We start from the raw sequence: 20,209 nt of genomic DNA, 5'->3' as shown, positions 1-20,209 counted from the left end.
TATTGGGTGCCACTGTCAGTACCCTTTCGGCCGGCATCCCTCGATTCGCTGATTGAAGGAGCCGGTTGGAAAAACTTTAAACGAACAGAGCCGGCAGCCACTGAGCCAGCGGCCGCTGTGAGAATACAATGCAGACAGTGGGAGATACCGCGATCAGCGCTCATAAGCATTGATGGAGGAATCTGTATTGTTTTCTTCGTTCAGCCCGCAGGTTGAACAAAGAAAATATTACAGTGTATGGCCAGCTTAAGTATAAATACTAATTTTACCTGATCAAATCTGAAAAAGGAAGAAACACTTGGGGGTGTATTAATAAAATGTTCTGCAAACATGTGACTTTTAGATTTGCATCACATTATGGCTACTAGATGGAGCCGAGGAGCATAGTGATACCGAGTGATACATTACAGTTAAGATAAGCAAATAATTCCTCAACCAGACCACTAAAAGTACAGCGTTGTCACACCAATGTATTAGAACTGCTAGAGATGAGGATTAAATATAAAGTACGTGTGCTGCGAAGCATCTGCTCCCTTTATAAATAAAACTTACAAAATGTGACCTGTTTACACCATCAACACAAGGCAGACTGTCATTTTCTATCTTCTATCCAAGCTATGTACATACTGTATATTCATGAGTTCTGACAGCTGTAGAAGTGGGTATCTCTCAGCCCATCTGCCATGTAGACGGAGAAACAAGTAAACGAGTCTGAGTTTTTTGCATCGCCGTTGTAGCTCTACAAAGGACAGACATTAATCACATCACATATTGGAAAGCTAAACTGTAAAATACCAGCTTTACACTCTCTAGCCCCACGGATAAGCAGATTACTATTTTAGGCAAAAACTGTTTGAAATCAGTATGATACAACCAGTTTACCTCCTTATTCTAGGAGATCATCCAAAATGTATTCCGGGATCCAGAGACAGATTAAGGTAGAATGGGGCCCTAGGTCAAGTAGCAGCTTTGTCTGCACCACTCCGCTCCCTTCAATTAACCTTGATAGGGCTGCAACCAACTAATCGATAATGAAAATAGTAATCAACTATTTTCATTATTGATTAGTTGGGTTGGATCCCCTAGCTCTCTCCCCAACGCTAGGAGGAGGGCATGGCAAGCAGTGGGCGGGTGCAATAGCCAGCCTACTATTGGCTACTGGAAAGTAAAATGACCAATAGCAGGCTGACTATTGCACCAGCCCACTACCTGCTGTATTTACATTCAGCTGTCATTCTGGCTGAAGCTATTCAAGTGCCATGTGCTTATAATACAATTATTAGTAAAACAATTATAAAAAGGTGTTAAAAAAAAGTCATTTTCGGTTTCGGCCTGACAAATTTTGCTGCGGGAGGTGCGTTGCAGTACCATTCATTTCAATGGCACCCCAAACGCGCCTCCCACCCACAGTGTGATCGCCTGCACAGGAACGCACAGTACCGCAATGCTGAGCGTTCCAGTGTAGTGCGATTGCAAAAAATTGTGCATGCAGTTTTATTCTGAAGTAAACTTTGTTTGCAACACGACATTTGTGTATTTTATTTTAAATTAAGGATGGTATTTTTTTTTTTTTTGGGTATTTTATTTTAAATTAAGGGGGTTTTTTTTTTTTTTTTAGATTATTCGAAATAATAAAATCGACCAACTAATCGATTTTGAAAATAATCATTAGTTGCAGCACTAAACTTTGATAGGGATTATAGGCACAGAGAAGCCACCCATTTGCATTGCCTGTTCTGGCATGCCCCCTCCCATCAGACAATCTGACACCCTCTTCTCTTTCGAAGCGACAGCCAAGAGCACAGCTTCGGCCAACTGCGCTGTCCCTCTGGTTTATTGCATGGGCATGAAGGTTGTAACTGGGCCCCCTGAGCATTCATCAGGCACCAGGCAGATGTGGATGATCCGGCTCTGCCAGAAAATATTTGCATCACCTACGCAACAACATGATGACTGACAGTACAGCTCACATGCAAGAAAATGGTGAACTGTGACAGCTTAGTTTTATCTACATTTCTCTGGCCTGGGATCTTTCTCAAATGTGGTGATAGCTGGCATTAACTCACTATCATCTGGCATTGGCTCACAGGAATACATTAGTAAATTTACTCCTGTGACCCAAAAGAGACATATAGCCCAAAAAAAAAATGGGGCTTTAATTCTCTTTTAAAGCCAAACTGAACTTTCAGTTTAAATAAGCTAAATATAGCCAAGGCTCATGAAAACCAAAGGAACTAAAGCATTACAGTTTTTGTTCTCTTTAGAAAGCATGCACAGACTGGACCGCACAATGAAGGTTCCTGGAACAGGAAGGAAGATATGAATTTCACCAGGCAGGCTGCACTGCGGGCAGATAAATTCAGTTAATGAAAGGGCAACTGTACCAAAGGTGTCCATTGTCCCTGTAAAAGTTGCACAAGGATATTGGAGAGGATGCCAATGCTTATTTTTTCATTTTGAAAAATGCTAGCTGACTGGTTGTCAGATGGGTTTAGTGGCCATCTTTCCCTCACCCATGCTAAACAGCACGGATGATAGGATCCCTGCTGCAGCTATTGTATGCAGGAATATTTTTACCAGCTCCAAAAAAATTCAACCTTTAAGTGTGTGTGTGGGAGGTATTGCTTTGTGGGGTAGTGGTTAGCACCTCTGCCTTGCTGCACTGGGGTCCCCGGTTCAAATCCCAGTCAGTGTGGGTTTCCTCTGGGTACTCTGGTTTCCTCCCACACTCCAAAGACATGCTGCAAGGCTATTTGGCTCCTGTCTAAATTGGCCCTATATGTATGTGAGAAAGGGACCTTAGATTGTACACTCATTTAGGGCAGGGACTCGTATGAATATAAGGTGCTGCGTAATTTAACAGCGTAATATAAATACCTATAATAACTAAATAAATAAATGGTGCCGACATGGCTGCCCAAGGTTCACATTTTGGCTGATCCAGGGGGACATTTGACTAGAGAATAATTATACAGATAAGGAGCTCTGACTTTGCTGGCTGTAAAATTGTACTGGTTACTGACTCAGGAATGATTAAAGCCCGAAACAACCAGGCAACTATCATGTTTTAGAGGAAATAAAAAATGACAGCCAACATATTTCCCTCAATATAGGTGTCCTTGAATATCACAGGGAGCCAATGGCAGGCATACTGAGTCTGTCTGCTTCCACCAGTGACAGCTTTGGCATACTGAGAAGGGAAGTAACCACAAAGCACTCTTAATTTTCATCAACGGATTCCGCATGCTTATAATTGTCTTAAGTGCCTCTTCATAGAAAGGATTTTTTAACCTAAACTATATGAAAGGGCCGGGGTGGGCAAATGAATATGAATTCAGGACCCAGTCTATCACAATTAGGACTCAACAGGATTTTTTTGTAGGAGTCAGCTCCATTGACAACAGCTAGAGGAAAACCCAAAAGTTGGGCATCAGATGTAATTTTTAAGGAGCATTGGCTACCTGGCTCCTGGGATTTGTCCAGCCAAGGGGTAGGGTTATGTTATGTTACTGGATGCAAATGTTTCCTAGAGGAGTTCTTCTCTGAAGCAGAATGCCTGAGCTGAAAATAGCTAAAAGCAATGTTTTATTACACTTCTAATCCAGTGGTAAAAATATACACAGTCTGACGTCAGTGTGAAAAGACATCATTATTCCAATAAATAAAACATTTACTTACGTGAACCTATGTGCTTATCAGAATTAATAAAGCAATAGTGCTTGAAAATAACCAACAGCTATCCAATTACTGCAGCTATCCAATTACTGCTCAGAGCAGTCTGAGGGCCAGTCAAGCAGGGTAAGCAAATAGCGACTTTCTCCAAGTCACTATTTCCATAACCATAGACATGCTTCCCCGCCTCCCCTGGGACAATGCTCAAGCTTTCTGAAAGCTCGTTTAGGCCTCAGGCACTGTATTGGTGGATGGGGGAGAAGGTCTGCGACTAATCTCCATAGTAGGTCATCAATACACCAGGACAAACAAATACTCCAAAGTCAAGCTGTACTATCTGTGCTGTGCGTTGTTCTTGAAATGGTTCCTGGAAAGCTTTAACTAACGACTGATTCCATTTTCATGCAGTTACATTTTTAGGCCCCATTCCCACTTCTGCAACCATTTTAAGATCAATTTGTACTAGGTATTGGGGTCTTTTTATGCACTTTGCTGCATTCCTGATGCCTTTTGCATATTTTTTTCCCAAAAAAATGTAAACTCATGCATAACACACAAAAACAGAGAATGGCAGTTGCTCAAATCCATTTTTAACACAGAGGTAAAGCACATACCTTGTGGCTTCACACTAAAAAATTTTGCAACATGTGTATTTGGAATGTTAAAATAGTGAGGTTATAGGTATTGAACAGCTGGATTGACCACAGGAGAAATCCTGGATTTTTATGAACTGAACCAACTGCCTGTATCATTGCCCAGCTATTAATAAACGGACCAATTTGATTTGGCGTGCAATTGTCAGTCTGGGCCACTTGTGTGTTAGTGAACCTTTAGGGCAGGTTCACACCATTTTCAGAAGCAGATCTGGTCTGGAAAATGGTGTAAACCAGCCCGCAATTACAGTGCATTCCAGACCAGACAAAATGAGACATGCTGTATTTTTCTGGTCCGGTACAGACTGCGCTGGTGTGAACAGAGGCCAGAAATAGCATAGGGATACATTAGGATGCATTTTGGGTCCGGAAACAATCTGGTCTGGACTGGAGATGATCTAGATGTGGTGTGAATGGGCCCTTAAGGAGGATAAAGCTTACTACAGGTAAGCAGATCTCAATGTATCCACTGCATGTACACATCCCAATCTGATTGCACAGGTAGCAGTGTAGGACACCCCAGCAAATCTTTGATATGGTGATGTGACCTCACATTATATATGAAAATATATGCAGACATCTCAGTTTTTAATGTAGAAGCATTTCTAGTGAGGTGCCCTGTGCTGGGTAACTGGACTGGAATTGATGTTTGAACAAAAAAATATAAAAAAAAAGCTGCTGCTTAAAAGACAAAGAAATGCAGAGCAACACATGAAAAAAACATGTGTGATTCTAAATGCAGAAGCGTGTATTAGGACCAAATACACTTACATGCTCTGAAAGCTTCCCAGAATGGATCACTTAATCATCCCACAGGACTATTCCCAAGATATTGGGGTAATCACGGCTCTTAAACCTCACTGCATAGTAATCATTTTCAAACCATGCAACACCTGCCAATAAACAATGTAGGAGAGAAAACCTGCGCTCGTACAAGGACTCCAGACTGAGCAGGCATTATACTATGTGGCTCAGGGACACTTGTTTCAAATTTCTGCGACCTTCAAAATGTATTTGTAGATTGCTGGCTTTATCTGTACAAACCTTTTCTTTCTAAGCAACATCAGTGAAAGAATGTGAGAATGTGATAAACATACTACACAGTAAATAACACAAGGATATAATGAAATATAATAACAATTTAAATCCCTTTTATTCAATGCCTTACTATTAGGTAGAAAGACATGAGCAGCGTGATGCTCCACTTCACTCATATAGGCCAAATTAGCTGACTTTTGCAGCCTTTGAGGCTCTAACTGCTGCTGAACATCCTCTTTGTGGGTGCCCAGTTAGCTGTGTACTAATAAGCATGAAGGGCAAGAATAACTCCAAGCAAAAAGTAAAATCATTGAAAAAAAATCGGGAAAACACTGCATGCTAAGGTCAGAAATATATTGAATGTTCCTTAACTAGGGGTTTCTAGATTTTTCTCATACCCTACTGCTGAGAAATTGAGCCGAACTTTCCGAAGGCCCCAGGGCAGAGTTGTTGGTTATATTAATGCTGCCAATTTTGTAAGGCAGGTTATGTTAAGAATATGGGTCTTTCTACCCTGCAGCAAAGGTATATCTTTTTAAAGTGACACTAAACTCAGGAGTTAAATCTTAAAAATGCATTCAAGTACCTTAATTATTAACACAAATGTATCTTATTTGTGTATCACTCGGCTGTAGATCCTCAAATCATCTCTGAATTGGTGCTGACACTGTCCTTCCTTCTGGAGGGTGACTACTTTTCTACCCCATGGTCCCTGTGTGTGTGTTGGAAACAATCTCAATACAAATTAGTAAACTAAATGTGAGATTGTAGTCCATCACAGGAGAGAGCTTGGAGTGGTGGTTACTTTGCAACACACCCAGGGACCATGGGGAACATGGGGAATAAAAGTAGCCACCCTCCAGAAGGAAGCACAGGGTCAGCACAAACTCAGAGATCTACAGCTAAGTGATACATAAATAAGATACTTGAATGCATTTGTTTTTACATTAACTCCTGAGTTTAGTGTCACTTTAAGGAGACACTGTCACTTTGCCCATTCAGAGAAGAGTAACAGTGTCTTCTGATAGCCATCCCCAGACAGTAAAGTATACTCACCAATCTGTGCTCCCTTCTTGCCTTCCTGCAAGAGGATTCCACCCTGAGTAAGCTCCATTGTAGGTTAGTATTGGGCCTAAACTAGGTGAATGACATCCGAGTGGCCCTAGGTGTATGTTAGGACTGCTCTATGCACGACAATCGCAACAAAACACAGTGGGGGAAATTTATCAAAACTCGACCAGAGAGAATGTGGAGCAGCTGTGCATGGCAACCAATCAGCCTTTCTCTTTCATTTTCAAAGCCTAATTCAACAAACTGAAGAGAGATGCTGATTGGTTGCCATAGGCAAATTCATACCCATGAAAGCATATGGTGCACTGATACGGCATTAACAATGAATGGCATTGCAGCAAGTGGGTTCTCAAGAATATTCAATGTATTTATAAAATGTTTGCAGAGCCAGAGTTGCACTGTATTGTGGCTACAAGAGGCGGATAGGAATTTCCTATGCTCCTCGGCTCCATCTAGTAGCCATAATGTAGAGCGAATCTATAAGCCACATATTTGCAGAGCATTGTATTAATACACCCCCAAGTGTTTCTTACTTTTTAAGATTTGATCAGGTAAAAGAGTTTTTATACTTAAGCTGGCCATAAACTGTAATATTTTCTTCGCTCAACTTGCAGGCTGAACGACGAAAACATGACATATTCCTCTATCAACGCTTACGAGCATTGATGGCGGAATCTCTCGCCGTCTTCATTGTATTGTACTCGAACAGAGGCGGCAGTTCATTGGCTGCCCGCTCTCTGTTTCTTCGAAGATTTTTCAACCAGCTCCTCTAATCAGCTGATCTAGGGATGCCGGTCGAAAGGGTGCTGACAGCGGCACCCACTGTGCGAATTTCGGGCAGTTTTGTGATGGTGGGCTTAGTGCCTGTGTGCGGAAATGAGCTAAAACACTCAAGAGGGGAATTTATCAAAACTGGAGCAGACAAAATCTGGAGCAGCTGTGCACGGCAACCAATCAGCTTCTCTCTTTCATTTTCAAATCTTAACTGACCAAACTGAAGAGAGGAGCTGATTGGTTGCCCCGGGCAACTGCTCCAGTTTTGATAAATTCCCCTCAAAGTATATAAAACGGGCCTTTTTGAGACAGAGGCCAGCAATGGCAACTACCATGTATAACTCATGACAGATTTCTCTTAAAGCTTTGCAAGATTTACTATTGCTATGTACAATAAAAACATTAAAAATAAACAGCCATTAGAGGGAGAAGCAACATATCTGTAAATGTAATAACATTATAACAATAGGGCACCGCGAGCAGGTAACATGTGACTTTTGAGTAACCTTTACACTAACTCCAATTGACTGTTCATTGAAAAGACAATATCCCTTCCCTTAAAGTTCAGCCACCGCTTGAGTGTCAAGGCTGCACAACCCAGCTTCAGAATTCTAACACAACAGCCCATAACCCTGTGCATCAACATACATAAAGGCAGCTGTATCAAGCTTCCACATATTAACCCTTAACAAAAATCTAGGATTGTGAACTGCTAATTAAATCAAACTGTGTCAAAGGCCCGGGTCTGGTGTCTGTGTGCCCAGGTCTAAGGGGTTAATGTCAGGGAGGGGAAAGGAGAAGAGGAAAGCGGGATCCACCTTTTGTAGACAATCTTCAGATCTCTCCATTCTAGGAAGCTGCACATTTTCGGTTTTCGGGCTAAGACAGTCTGAACCAACTCCCTGGTAATCTTCTTCTTCTCCTTGTCAGACAGCGGCACGTACCACTTCTGGAGCCGCAGCTTTCCCTGACGGCTGAAGAGTAACATGAACTGCATCTGTAGAGCCAGAAAGATAAAAGGGAAAAAAACAAAACAGAAAAACATTAAAATGCAGCAAGAACAGATTTGTTTGGAAATGACAAAATCCTTAACATGCTTTACAACTAGATACAGCAAATATAACGCAACAACAATCAATAGGAATCAATAAAATATTCATGACTTGTCTTCCGAGTGGCATTGTTCCTCCAGTACCAGGAGCCGATGTGTTTGAATGAAATTGGGGGCTTGCGGTGCTTTTATTTCTACATCACAATAAAGAGGTTGTTCTGTAACAGACGCTTATCCGCATGCATAGCTTTGGCAAAATCCCAGTCACAGCCCTGTGACACACGTGAGGAGGGGAATGATTGTGGGAGTTACTATGCAGAAAGAGAGAGGGAGAGAAAGAGGGAAGGCACCAAGCTAGAGGGGGGTCAACAGACAGGGGAAGTTAACCAGCAAGCTACTGTGGAGGGAGCCGTCAATGGTGTAACATGTATACGATCGGTCATCTGCAATGCCTCCACTCTGCTGCAAGGATTCCTCCTCGCTGGGGGTTTTCTATTATCTCTGCATTGTAAGTAGGCTGTGTTTCCAAACAGCGGGCAGCAGAGAGAGGGGGATAGAACAAACACACACTGCAGGGAAATCTCAGATGCTTAGTAATAATACACTAGACAGCAGAAATCCTATTATTGACATTAAGGGCAGCCTTGTAGTAAGGGAAGACATGAGGGCATAATAATGGTCAAGAGGGCAGAGACAACCATAGGCTGCAATGCAGAAAAATCTGATCTGACGCTAGAATGCGATGGGAATGTAGAGAGCTGAAGTTCAAATGAGGGTTTGTTATTTTCCTGTGTGTTATATCTTCTGCAATGCTGAATGGCAGGCCTTAGGGCCCCATCCACATTTGTGTTTGAGACAGCGCATGCAGCCGTTCGGAAGTGATTGGACATGCTGCATTTACCTGCAGATAATCGCCCCTGGACATAAACTGTTTGCGTCCAGGAAGATCGGCTGCAGGTAACCACAGCATGTCTATTTACATGCAAATGGCTGCAGGTGCTGTCAGCTGTCATTGCTTTGTATAGCGCTTCCCTGCTGCAGGTGTTTACAATATTATTATTATTATTATACAGGATTTATATAGCGCCAACAGTTTGCGCAGCGCTTTACAATATAAGGAAGACATTGCAATCACAATACAATTCAAGACAAGATGGTAAGGAGGGCCCTGCCCCTGAAGGCTTACAATCTAAAAAGGGATGGGGGAGTGATACACGAGGAGGTAGCTGTGTGGGGATGAATTGTTTGAGAAAGGGATAGTTCAGTGGTTAGGTTGAGGTGGGATAGGCTTCCCTGTAGAAATGAGTCTTAAGGGAACGCCTAAAGGCAGTCAGAGTGGGAGATAGGTCGGACAGGTTGGGTTAAAGAGTTCCAGAGGATGGGAGAGACTCTAGAGAAGTCCTGGAGGCGAGTATGGGAGGAGTTGACAAGTTATTATTATACAGGATTTATATAGCGCCAACAGTTTGCGCAGCGCTTTACAATATAAGGAAGACATTGCAATCACAATACAATTCAAGACAAGATGGTAAGGAGGGCCCTGCCCCTGAAGGCTTACAATCTAAAAAGGGATGGGGGAGTGATACACGAGGAGGTAGCTGTGTGGGGATGAATTGTTTGAGAAAGGGATAGTTCAGTGGTTAGGTTGAGGTGGGATAGGCTTCCCTGTAGAAATGAGTCTTAAGGGAACGCCTAAAGGCAGTCAGAGTGGGAGATAGGTCGGACAGGTTGGGTTAAAGAGTTCCAGAGGATGGGAGAGACTCTAGAGAAGTCCTGGAGGCGAGTATGGGAGGAGTTGACAAGGGAGCTGGAAAGCAGGAGTTATAGGGAAGAGCGGAGTGGACGGTTAGGGTGATATTTTGAGACAAGGTCTGAGATATATCCGGGGGCAGAGTTGTGGATGGCTTTATAAGTGACTGTTAATATTTTGAATTGTATCCTTTGGGCTATTGGAAGCCAGTATAGGGATTGGCAGAGGGGGGTTGCAGACACTGAGCGGTTGGTTAGGTGGATGAGTCTAGCAGCTGCATTCATGATAGATTGAAGGGGAGGAGCCTGTGTAGAGGTAAGCCAATGAGGAGGGAGTTGCAATAGCCAAGACGAGAGATAACAAGGGAGTGGATGAGTAGTTTTGAGGTTTCATTTGTGAGGAAGGGGCGTATTTTGGAAATGTTATGGTGAAGGCGGCAGGATTTGGATAGTCATTGGACGTGGGGAAGAAAGGTGAGGTCCGAGTCAAGGATGACACCTAGGACCTTGGCATCAGTCTTGCGGGGCAATGAGACTGCCCCAAAAAGAAGCAAGATGGGGGCTCGCTGTTCTAAATGCTAGGCCCATCCAAAATAGATTTTAGGTACAAGTGGATGCCAGTAGGCTGCATGACATCCTGGATTCTAATATGTCTTGGGGATTATATATAAACCTTTTTTGGCCGTAGTTCCCTTTAGGGTCACAGGAGAACATTTACTAATGTCAACCTGTGACCCAAAACTTAGCATATAGATGGCTATTGTCCGCTATATGCTAACCATGCAAAACCGCTCTGCAGCTGGGACGAATCCCGACAATAGTGTCAAAAGTGTCAGGATCCACCCCACTACCTGATTGAAAGCTGGCTCTGCCTCTCTAGAGCTGTGCCCGCCCCCTGGAATGGAGAGGGAAGGGGGGGGGGAATCCCTGCGGGGGGTAGTGACTGACAGGTATGTGATCGCTCAGTTCTCCATCTATAGAGCTGACGTGTGACAGCGGCAGTGTCACACGTCGGCTCTAACTATTAGGATGAATGTATTTCACTCTCCTCATATTTCTCCTTTAAAGTAGATATAGACTCCCCTATATGAGTGCATGGGGAAAATAAAAAGACACAGGTCACACAATGGAACTGAAAGCCTGGCAGAAAATGGCTCATAAAAATCTCTCCAAGCAGCAATGTTCTTATGAGGTGGTACACGGTCCCAGTATCCCCCAACGTGCTGCAAGGCTTTAAACATTAACATAAACCTGCGGAACCATAAACACATTGCCATATGTTTAAACTTCACCCAGATTTCAAACAAATGGCTACTGTAGCATCAACCATGTAATACTGTCAGACTTGTCAACACTTCGCCAGAGAAACACAAATCACCACGAACAAACCAACAATACCCTAAAACGTGAAAAGACTTTGGATATTACCCGGTCATGTGCTAGGTTGGCTGGATCATTATGCAAACCATTCTTGCTCCTGTCATTCCCCCATCAATAACATAGATCTCTAGCAGCACCTTTCAGAGCAGTGGATGCCGTCGGCCCATATGTGAATACAACTTTCAATGCTTGCACCACAAGAATGGATAGGTGCCTGGTAATTGCCAAGTGCTTGTATATGGCAGCTCTTCTTCCTTCTGCATTTGTTAAAGTGACACTAAACTCAGGAGTCAAATCTTAAAGATAACTTTTAAAAAATCCTAAAACCCTAAACTATTAACAATAATGGGGGGGATTTATCAAATTGGGGCAGAGAGAATCTGGAGCAATTGCCCATGGCAACCAATCAGCTTCACTCTGTTTGTTCAGTTAAGCTTTGAAAATGAAAGAGAAGCTGATTGGTTGCCATTCACAGCTGCTCCAGATTCGGTCTGCTCCAGTTTTGATAAATTCCCTTCAATGTATCTTATTTGTGTATCACTCAGCTGTAGATCCTCAAATCATCTCTGAATTGGTACTGACACTGTCCTTCCTTCTGGAGGGTGGCTACTTTTGTTCCCCGTGGTCCCTGTGTGCGTTGTGAAGTAGCCACAGCTCCAAGCTCTCTCCCGTGATGGACTACAATCTCAATACACATGAGTAAACTAAACTGAGATTGTAGTTCATCACAGGAGCGAGCTTGGGGCGGTGACTACTTTACAACACGCCCTGGGGACCAAAAGTATCCCCCCTCCAGAAGGAAGGACAGTGTCAGCACCAATTCAGAGATGATTGGAGGATCTACAGCCGAGTGATACACAAATAAGATACATTTTTGGTAATAGTGAAGGTACTTGAATACATTTGTATACATTTAACTCCTGAGTTTAGTGTCGATTTAAAGTGACATTAAAGTCAAAAAAATGTTTCCCTACCCCCAATGTTAATGTCAGCACTTACCTTAAATGATGTTTCTTAATCCGATCTTCCTCTTTTTTCCTGTCATTTTCATCTGTCTCTCCAGCGCTGCGGCGGGTCTCCGATCCAGCGCTGACTCTTCTGGGCTTGCTGGCACTTCCTGTCCCACGGTCTCTGCAAGCATCCATAGACTTACCTTGTGTCTCTCCTAGCGTCCCGGCCCAAAATGTGATCTGCGCATGTGCCCGCCCCAGGATGCTTTGCGGCCGCCCGAGATTTTTCACATTTTCGGACGAGAGCATGCGGGGAAGACACGAGTAAGTGTCCTCACTCTTTTTCTGCAGCCCCTGTTATTAATAAACAAGCAGCCTGACTGTTCCTGTCCATTCATACATTGTGGAGATTGTATACATAGTAACTCGTACTATCATGAATGAAAAGAAGTGCTGTAGATCGCTTCCCATTCATTCATAACTGGGACATGGTAACTCATACTATGTCCAATCATTTACAAACACTCAACGATCAGCTGATCGCTGAGTGTTTGTATACAGCTCTCCATCCTGAATCGGCTGTCACAGGAGGCCGAGCGGGTGGTGGGGAAGGAAAGCTCCGCCTCCTGTGACAGATTCCAGCGCTCTTTCTCCATCGCGCTGTATAATGTATTATTGCTGGGATTTGTAGTTCCTCTATAACTGGTCAGTGGTAATCTGCATTGTGCAGTATCATTATTATACAGCGCAATGGAGAATACCACCAGCTATGGAGGACTACAAATCCCAGCAATAGTACATTATAGTATAATGTTGTACTGTTGCTGGCATTTGTTGTATTCTATTCTATAGCTGCTGGTATTCTGCACTGTGCCGCTGTATAATGTACTATATTGCACACCACACTCTTTTTTTTTACTTCCACCGCGCCAAGCTTGCTCCCGTGATGGACTACAATCTCAATAGAAACTAGTAGTCCATCACTGAACCCTTTTTTTTTTAAATCCGATTAGTCGATTAATCGAACTCAATAATCGGCTAACTAATCGATTATGAAAATAATCGTTAGCTGCAGCCCTACTCTCCTCCACTCAGCTCGGAGGAGAGTTCTGACAGCTGTCACCACCCCCTTGGCCTCCTGAAATCTTCTCTCCTCCCTGCTGGACGCTGGCCACTGCACCAGAAGGCACACAAACCAGCGCCCAGCAGGTAGGAGAGAAGCTCGGAATACACTGAAATTACGGCCGCATTTTGCCAAAAGTGCTATTTTTGGCGGCCAAAGTTTCGACCGCACCCAGGTGGCACCAATGCACCACCAGGTCCCAGTCCACTCCCAGAACCCAGGGAGATGGGAATGTTTTATCAGTTTCGGCAGCTGCCGTGCCGTGGAGTAATATCGGGAGCTGCAGGTATAGTACCGGCAGCCGGCCTTCACAGGCCGCACCAGTGTGGCAGATATCAATCCTCCTCAGGTCACATTGAAGGATTGATTATCTAGTAGCCACAGGGTGTCGGGAAAGCACAGGTGTGCGGCCCACCCAGAGAATCTGAAGGCTACAGTGACGTGAGAGACGAAATCAAGAGAGGGAGGTAGACGGACAATTTTAATTATACATTTATTAAAGAGAGGCACATTTTCCAGGCACTGATATTATTCTACCCCCAGGGCATCACTAATAATTTATTATTGCTACCTCGGGGGGGGGGGATATTTTTTAAATAACTCTTGATAATTGGGCTATATTCACACTACGTGTGAATGTGCAATTTAGGGTTCCTGCAGCAGGCATCCCAAATCTCCCATTTAGAAGTGGCTGCTGTCACCCGTTCAAGTTAATGATCGAGTCACAGCAGCTGCATCTGTAAATCCCCATTCACACTGAGCGACATGAAAATCGCGCGACTTTGAGCGATATTGCGCGACGAGCGATATTGAGTGACGTGTCGCGCGACTTTTTCCTATTGGGCTGTACGCAATCAGGAGCAATATCGCTCTAAAAAAGGGTCATGTACGAGCGACAAGCTACCAGCGACGAGCTACGAGCGATATTGAGCGACGAGATGTGAACAGCTCCATTGAAATGTATTGGAGAAGCTACATAGAGCGATATCGCGCGGAAATATGAGCGATATCGCTGCGATAAATCGCTCAGTGTGAACGGGGCCTTAATGGCAGTCTGCTGGCACTCTGAATGTAATATGATTACATGCGGTCACTGTCCCTGGACGCATGGGGGCCTTAATGGCAGTCTGCTGGCACTCTGAATGTAATATGATTACATGCGGTCACTGTCCCTGGACGCATGGTAGTGATCTTTTACGAACTGCATGTAAAAAGTATCATATATAGCTTACAAATGTGGCCACTGTCACCTGGTCATTCATTTATATAGGTATAGCAGCCGCATCTAAACGAGAGTGGCAGGAGTCCCGAATAGCACATTCACGCATAGTGTGAATATACCCTTAATAATACCCCACCACCACCACCCCAAGTCAACAACAATAATTTCCCCCTCTCACAGCAATAATAATCTTCGCCTAAGGCAGCGATATAGAGTGTTTTTGCACTAGTGACACCTCTGAGTGCAATGAATAACCAAGAAAGAGAACCTGCTTTTCTCTCAACTGGTCAATGCTTTTCTGAATACATTTACACTCAGGAGACAGTCTGCTCAATCATGCTGGAAGAGCTCTGGAAAGGATCCTGATGATTTTTTAAACTTCAAAACAACCAATCGTCACATCAACCTATTTTGTGCTTAGACAGCCAATAGGAGCTGCAAATAACAGTCACAAAGCTAAAAAATAATGACTGTTACAGCTTGATCACACCGTGCCCATTAAGCTACACATGTATGGTGTGAACATGGCACACAAAAGACAACTGTTTGCTGTGTGTCCTGTTCATACCACACATGTGGAGTGGCATGCAGAAAAACGCAACTAAGCACACATAACATACGTACTATAGCAAAGGGCCCGTTCACACTAGCTGCACGGTAAAATGCAGCATTATTCCATGCAACTAGTGTCTGCTAAAGTGAGAGTAGTAAACCTTTGTGCCTTGTGCTGTAACAACAAAAAGGCACTGTTCCTTTTTTTTTCTTCTTTTATATATTTGAAATGTGCAAACTGTGCACTCGCTCAGACGCCTGATTGCTTGTATGCTGCGGGAAGTGTGCTCCCCTCTCCTTATTATGAAGTGACACTCGTCAGCCCCAGCCATTCAGAATAATGGTCATTTTGGGCACAGACTGCTGTTATTCTCTGCGGCACATGGAGGTCATTACAAAGGAAACCAAAAATGACAAAGCAACGTACATAATCATGACAATGGTCTTCAGCAGCTGAAAGATGAATGCTTGTATATGCACATTTAAAATAAAAGCCCACTTACCATTTAAGAGAATATATATATATATATATTCAGAAGTAGAGTCCCCAGCCTTGGTTAGTGTGATATTGGCTGTCTTGTTAGGTATTATTTTCAGTGATTATGTGGAGCTATTATTGCTATATATGTATATATAGCAATATATATACATATACACAGGCAAGGGTTAAGTGGCGAGTGAAGGCTCCACATAATCACTGAAAATAATACCTAACAAGACAGCCAATATCACACTAACCAAGGCTGGGGACTCTACTTCTGATTCATGGCAGTCCCAAATTACTCATCGAAAGAAATGAGTCAAAATAAAGGTCAAGTACTTGAGCCGCAAAGTAGAAATGCCGGACGTATCGGAGAAGGCTCCAATGTAGGGAAAGAATGAAGACAGAAAGAAATGTAACAAGGGCTCACATGCTGAGATGACATTACCGATGCAAATTATATGAGCTTAGGAAAGAAAGTAAAATTTAAGCCAAAACTTGTTTTTTAGTTGTGGATACAGTAGGGGAAAGCTAGAACCCAGTCAGCTTTTCTTTTTTTTTTGCCATCTGTGTCGCATTGGAGAAATTTCCCTTCACTTCCTGTCTGGTAACCAATAACAGGAAGTGAGAGAAAATTCTTCCAAAAAGAGAGGGACATCCCTGGTGGTCAGCACTGGAAGGTTTCCCCTCTATTCCTGTTCTGATGACAACACAAAATTTGGGATTTTCTTTCACCATCAGTAGCCAAGACAATTGAGGGAAGGGGGGGCAGAAACTCCCTGACAGGGCCACAGACACTGATAAAAGCCTGGCAGGTGTTCTAATCCCGCTCCACATTTAGAAGAATAACTTGCTGACAGGATAAAACTCTCTCGATCTGGTTTATGAGGTCATGAAGAGCTGATGAAACAAAACCACTAAATGCTCACATTGGAATTAGTATTGAGGTCACACACTCGCTATCAAAAAGTATCTTTTCCCATGTCACATGACACTGCCAGAAAAGCAGTCTGCACTACAGTGACTCAATTCAAGAATGGGCTGATTGCACCACGCTCACAGGATATTTCTCAAGTCTGACACTAGAGTGAACAATTGTGTCACCTAAGACTGCAGATGTGGAGCCATACAACGTTATATTGTTTTCACTCAACCTGCGAGCTGAAAGACAAAAATATAACAGACTCCTTCATCCACACTTATGAACGTTTCTATTGTACTATGACAGCGGCTGCTCGCCAATGTTAGAATATCCGGATGGTGATTGCAGCTGATTGGCTACAAATACCGTTTGTTTGAATATTTTACAAAGCCGGCTCCTTTGATCAGCTGGTCGAGGGATGCCAGGCAGAAGGCACCCACTGAATTTTGCCCCAAAATGTGCATCATATACGGCCACCTTTAGGGTCGGTAAAGACTAGGGATGCATCTATACTGGTTTATCGGTATCGAATACCGATATTTTTTTCCGGTACTCGCCGATACCGAATACCTATGCCGGAAGTCCCATTAAGGAAGCCGAGCGTCATGTAGTGACTTGCCCCCCTCCCTGGCATTCCTGATTATCCGGAAAGCCGGCTCCACGCTCCCTTGTCACCAGGTGATGAGGAAGCGTGGAGCCGGCTTTCTAGCCAATCAGGAGGCAGGTAATGACTCGCTGCTCCGATTCCTGATTGGCCAGCTTCCCGACAAATCAGGAAGCGGGGCAGCGAGTTATTACACGCTGCCCGGCTTCCTGATTGGCCAGGGAGCCGGCTCCATTCTCTCTCATCACCAAGTAGCGAGGGAGCATGGAGCCGGCTCCCCGGCCAATCAGGAAGTTCCGGTATCGGAGTAAGCATCGGGAGTATTTGGGCAAGTATGAGTACCCGGCCAAATACTCTGTATCAGCACCAATACCGATACTAGTATGGGTACAACCCTACTAAAGACACTATTTAATGTTTTATAATAAATGTGTAGCGTTATTGAGGATCATCGAAGAATTTGAATACATATTTATAGAAGTGCTATCTATGTCCATGAGTTTTATAGCATACAATGTGTGGAAAAGCTTAGGAACAGCTTGACTGGGTGTGTATATCGAAAAACCTTGTGAAATGATAAAGAAGTAGAAGACAGAAAGAAAAGCGAGGGATCCGAGAGGAATAAAGTATTGCTACACCACCAGATGGAAGATGGCCATAAATATTACACACCAGGCTACAATAATACATGATATACTAGATTGTAAGCTCTGATGAGCAGGCCCTCCTAACCCTATTCTAACTGTACTGTCTCCCCCATTTTGTAAATTGCTGCGCAAACTGTTGGCGCTATATAAATCCTGTATAATAATAATCCTGGTGGAAGGAGTGCACATCATGTCTGTGGACAGATAAAGTTGGGTATACATGGTAAGAATTTCAAACAAACTAAATCGATTTTGGAACGTTGCATCAACCTTCTAATCGTTGATGGGTTTTTGTTTTTTTTGGTGTTGTCGTTTTTGCTTCTTGTTTTTGTTTTTATTATGTCTTTAGGTTTTGTAAGGCACTATAATAGGGATAACCTAGTAATCTGGTCTCGACTGTTCTTACACAAGCTTTTGGTAAGAATAGTCGACAAGTCCCTGGGTTTTTGACCATCGGTCGAGCGACTGCTAAACCCCAGGATGACAAGATGGGACGTAGGTATATCTTCAGGGGTAAAATAGGAACAGTTCCGCTAAGGCCGAAGTTTGGAGCGGGAAGCTGGGCAGGGGGCCAGCTTGAGCCGAAATAAAAAAAAACAAAAACGGTAGGCTTGTGTCGACAATTGAGACCAGATACTAGAGATGGAATAATAAGGAATCCTGAAGACTGTCTTTTTGTTTTTTGTTTTGTTACATTGTAGTATGTAGATGGTCACTGTATATGCCTCAATGAAAAATAATAAAAACTTTTGAAAACAAATCGATGATCAAGTTCAACCGCAAGGACAAAACAAAGACAAAGGACCATGTTGGAAATGTGTTCTTGATCAAACGAAGTTTTAACAGTGCGTGTGGTTTACGTTCAGGAAACTCCATTCATTTCAAAATCAAATGTTAAATGGAAACAAAAAGAAAACTACATTTTAAATGACAATGGCCAAGTCCTGATGGTCTCATCGAACGATCCGACGGGATTTTGTATACAAACGTTTGTTGGAAGATCTTCCTGTGTATACCCTACTTAGGATTACCTGGGAGAAGAGACCATACACAGGGGTAACTAGAAGAGAGGTCCTTTTTATGCTATCACATAGCGGGCTCACAAGTCCCCTATGTGATAGCTAATATATGACAGGTCCTCTTTATGCTATCACATAGGGGGCTCACAAGTCCCCTATGTGATAGCTAATATACAATGACAGGTCCTTTTTATGCGATCACATAGTGGGCTCACGAGTCCCCTATGTGATAGCTAATATACAATGACAGGTCCTCTTTATGCTATCACATAGGGGGCTCACAAGTCCCCTATGTGATAGCTAATATACAATGACAAGTCCTCTTTATGCTATCACATAGGGGGCTCACGAGTCCCCTATGTGATAGCTAATATACAATGACAGGTCCTCTTTATGGAGACATCAGGGGGTCTCTAAGACCCCTAATGCCACATTGGGACCCCCAGAGAAGCTGATGAAGCAGAGATCTGCTTCACCAGCTTCTTCTCGGGTTATAGCAGCTAGAGAAATGACAGCTAAAAGGTGGAAATGATGGCAATGGAGGGGGCGCGCACACCACATGCAGTCATACAAGCGATGGGCTATAGAACCGGCCGAACGCTTGTATGTAACAGCCGGTAATGGCTGTTTAGATCCCCAGTGGGGGCCGCAAGCAGGGAAAAAAAATCACGTAAATGTATGTCCTCCCCCTGGGAAGCATCCGCCGTCCGCCTGTATTTTTACTATGTGCAGACGACAACTGGCAAAAAAAAATAAAGTTAAAAGTCTCGTACGAGAATCGAGCAGTGTATGGGCACCTTTAAACTAAAAAATTTTACAAAATTAAAAATACAAATTTTACAAAATAAAGTAATAAAATTAAAAATAGAAAAAAAATGTTTTGTTGTGTTATTTTACATAAAAGTTTGGTCTATTTGTTATATTGGCTTAGAGTTACAATTCATATTATTTTAAATCCATGAAACTAATTAAAATGTTTCATATAATACATACAATTATTTGCTGCAGGAGGTGCGTTTCAGTGCCATTCATTTCAATGGATCCCAAATGCACCTCCCGTCCGCAGTGTGATCGCCCGCACTAGAATGCGCGGTACTGCAATGCCCTGCGTTCCAGCGCAGTGCAAATTCAAAAATGCGCAGACCGTTTTATTCTGAAGTAAACTTTGTGTCTGTAACGCGGCATTTGTGTATTATATTTTAAATAAATGACGGTATTCATTTTTTTAATCTTATCCGATGAATCAAAGTTAATAAATCGGCTAATTATAAAAATAAACATTAGCTGCAGCCCTACACTGG

General features: G+C 43.1%; 1 protein-coding gene across 6 annotated transcripts in view; it reads right to left on the bottom strand.

Annotated features, from left to right (window-relative positions):
- Positions 1-20,209, bottom strand: part of AP1S2 (adaptor related protein complex 1 sigma 2 subunit) — a 90,245-nt gene that overhangs the window by 54,464 nt on the left and 15,572 nt on the right. For 2 of the 6 annotated variants that reach the window (XM_018563065.1, XM_018563066.1), the window contains exons 1-2: positions 8,372-8,596; positions 8,027-8,205 (exon numbers count right to left, since the gene is read on the bottom strand). In XM_018563065.1, coding sequence (XP_018418567.1) covers positions 8,027-8,205; positions 8,372-8,389 — 197 coding nt within the window. In that variant the 5' untranslated portion in view covers positions 8,390-8,596. Of the gene's footprint in view, positions 1-8,026; positions 8,206-8,371; positions 8,601-20,209 lie in introns of those variants that run through there. The other 4 variants (XM_018563069.1, XM_018563068.1, XM_018563067.1 and 1 more) reach the window with 3 other exon arrangements.

Source organism: Nanorana parkeri, unplaced genomic scaffold (assembly GCF_000935625.1).
Source record: "Nanorana parkeri isolate BGI_ZX_2015 unplaced genomic scaffold, ASM93562v1 scaffold628, whole genome shotgun sequence".
Classification (NCBI taxonomy): Eukaryota; Metazoa; Chordata; class Amphibia; order Anura; family Dicroglossidae; genus Nanorana; species Nanorana parkeri.
This window is presented reverse-complemented; position numbering and strand designations above follow the sequence as displayed.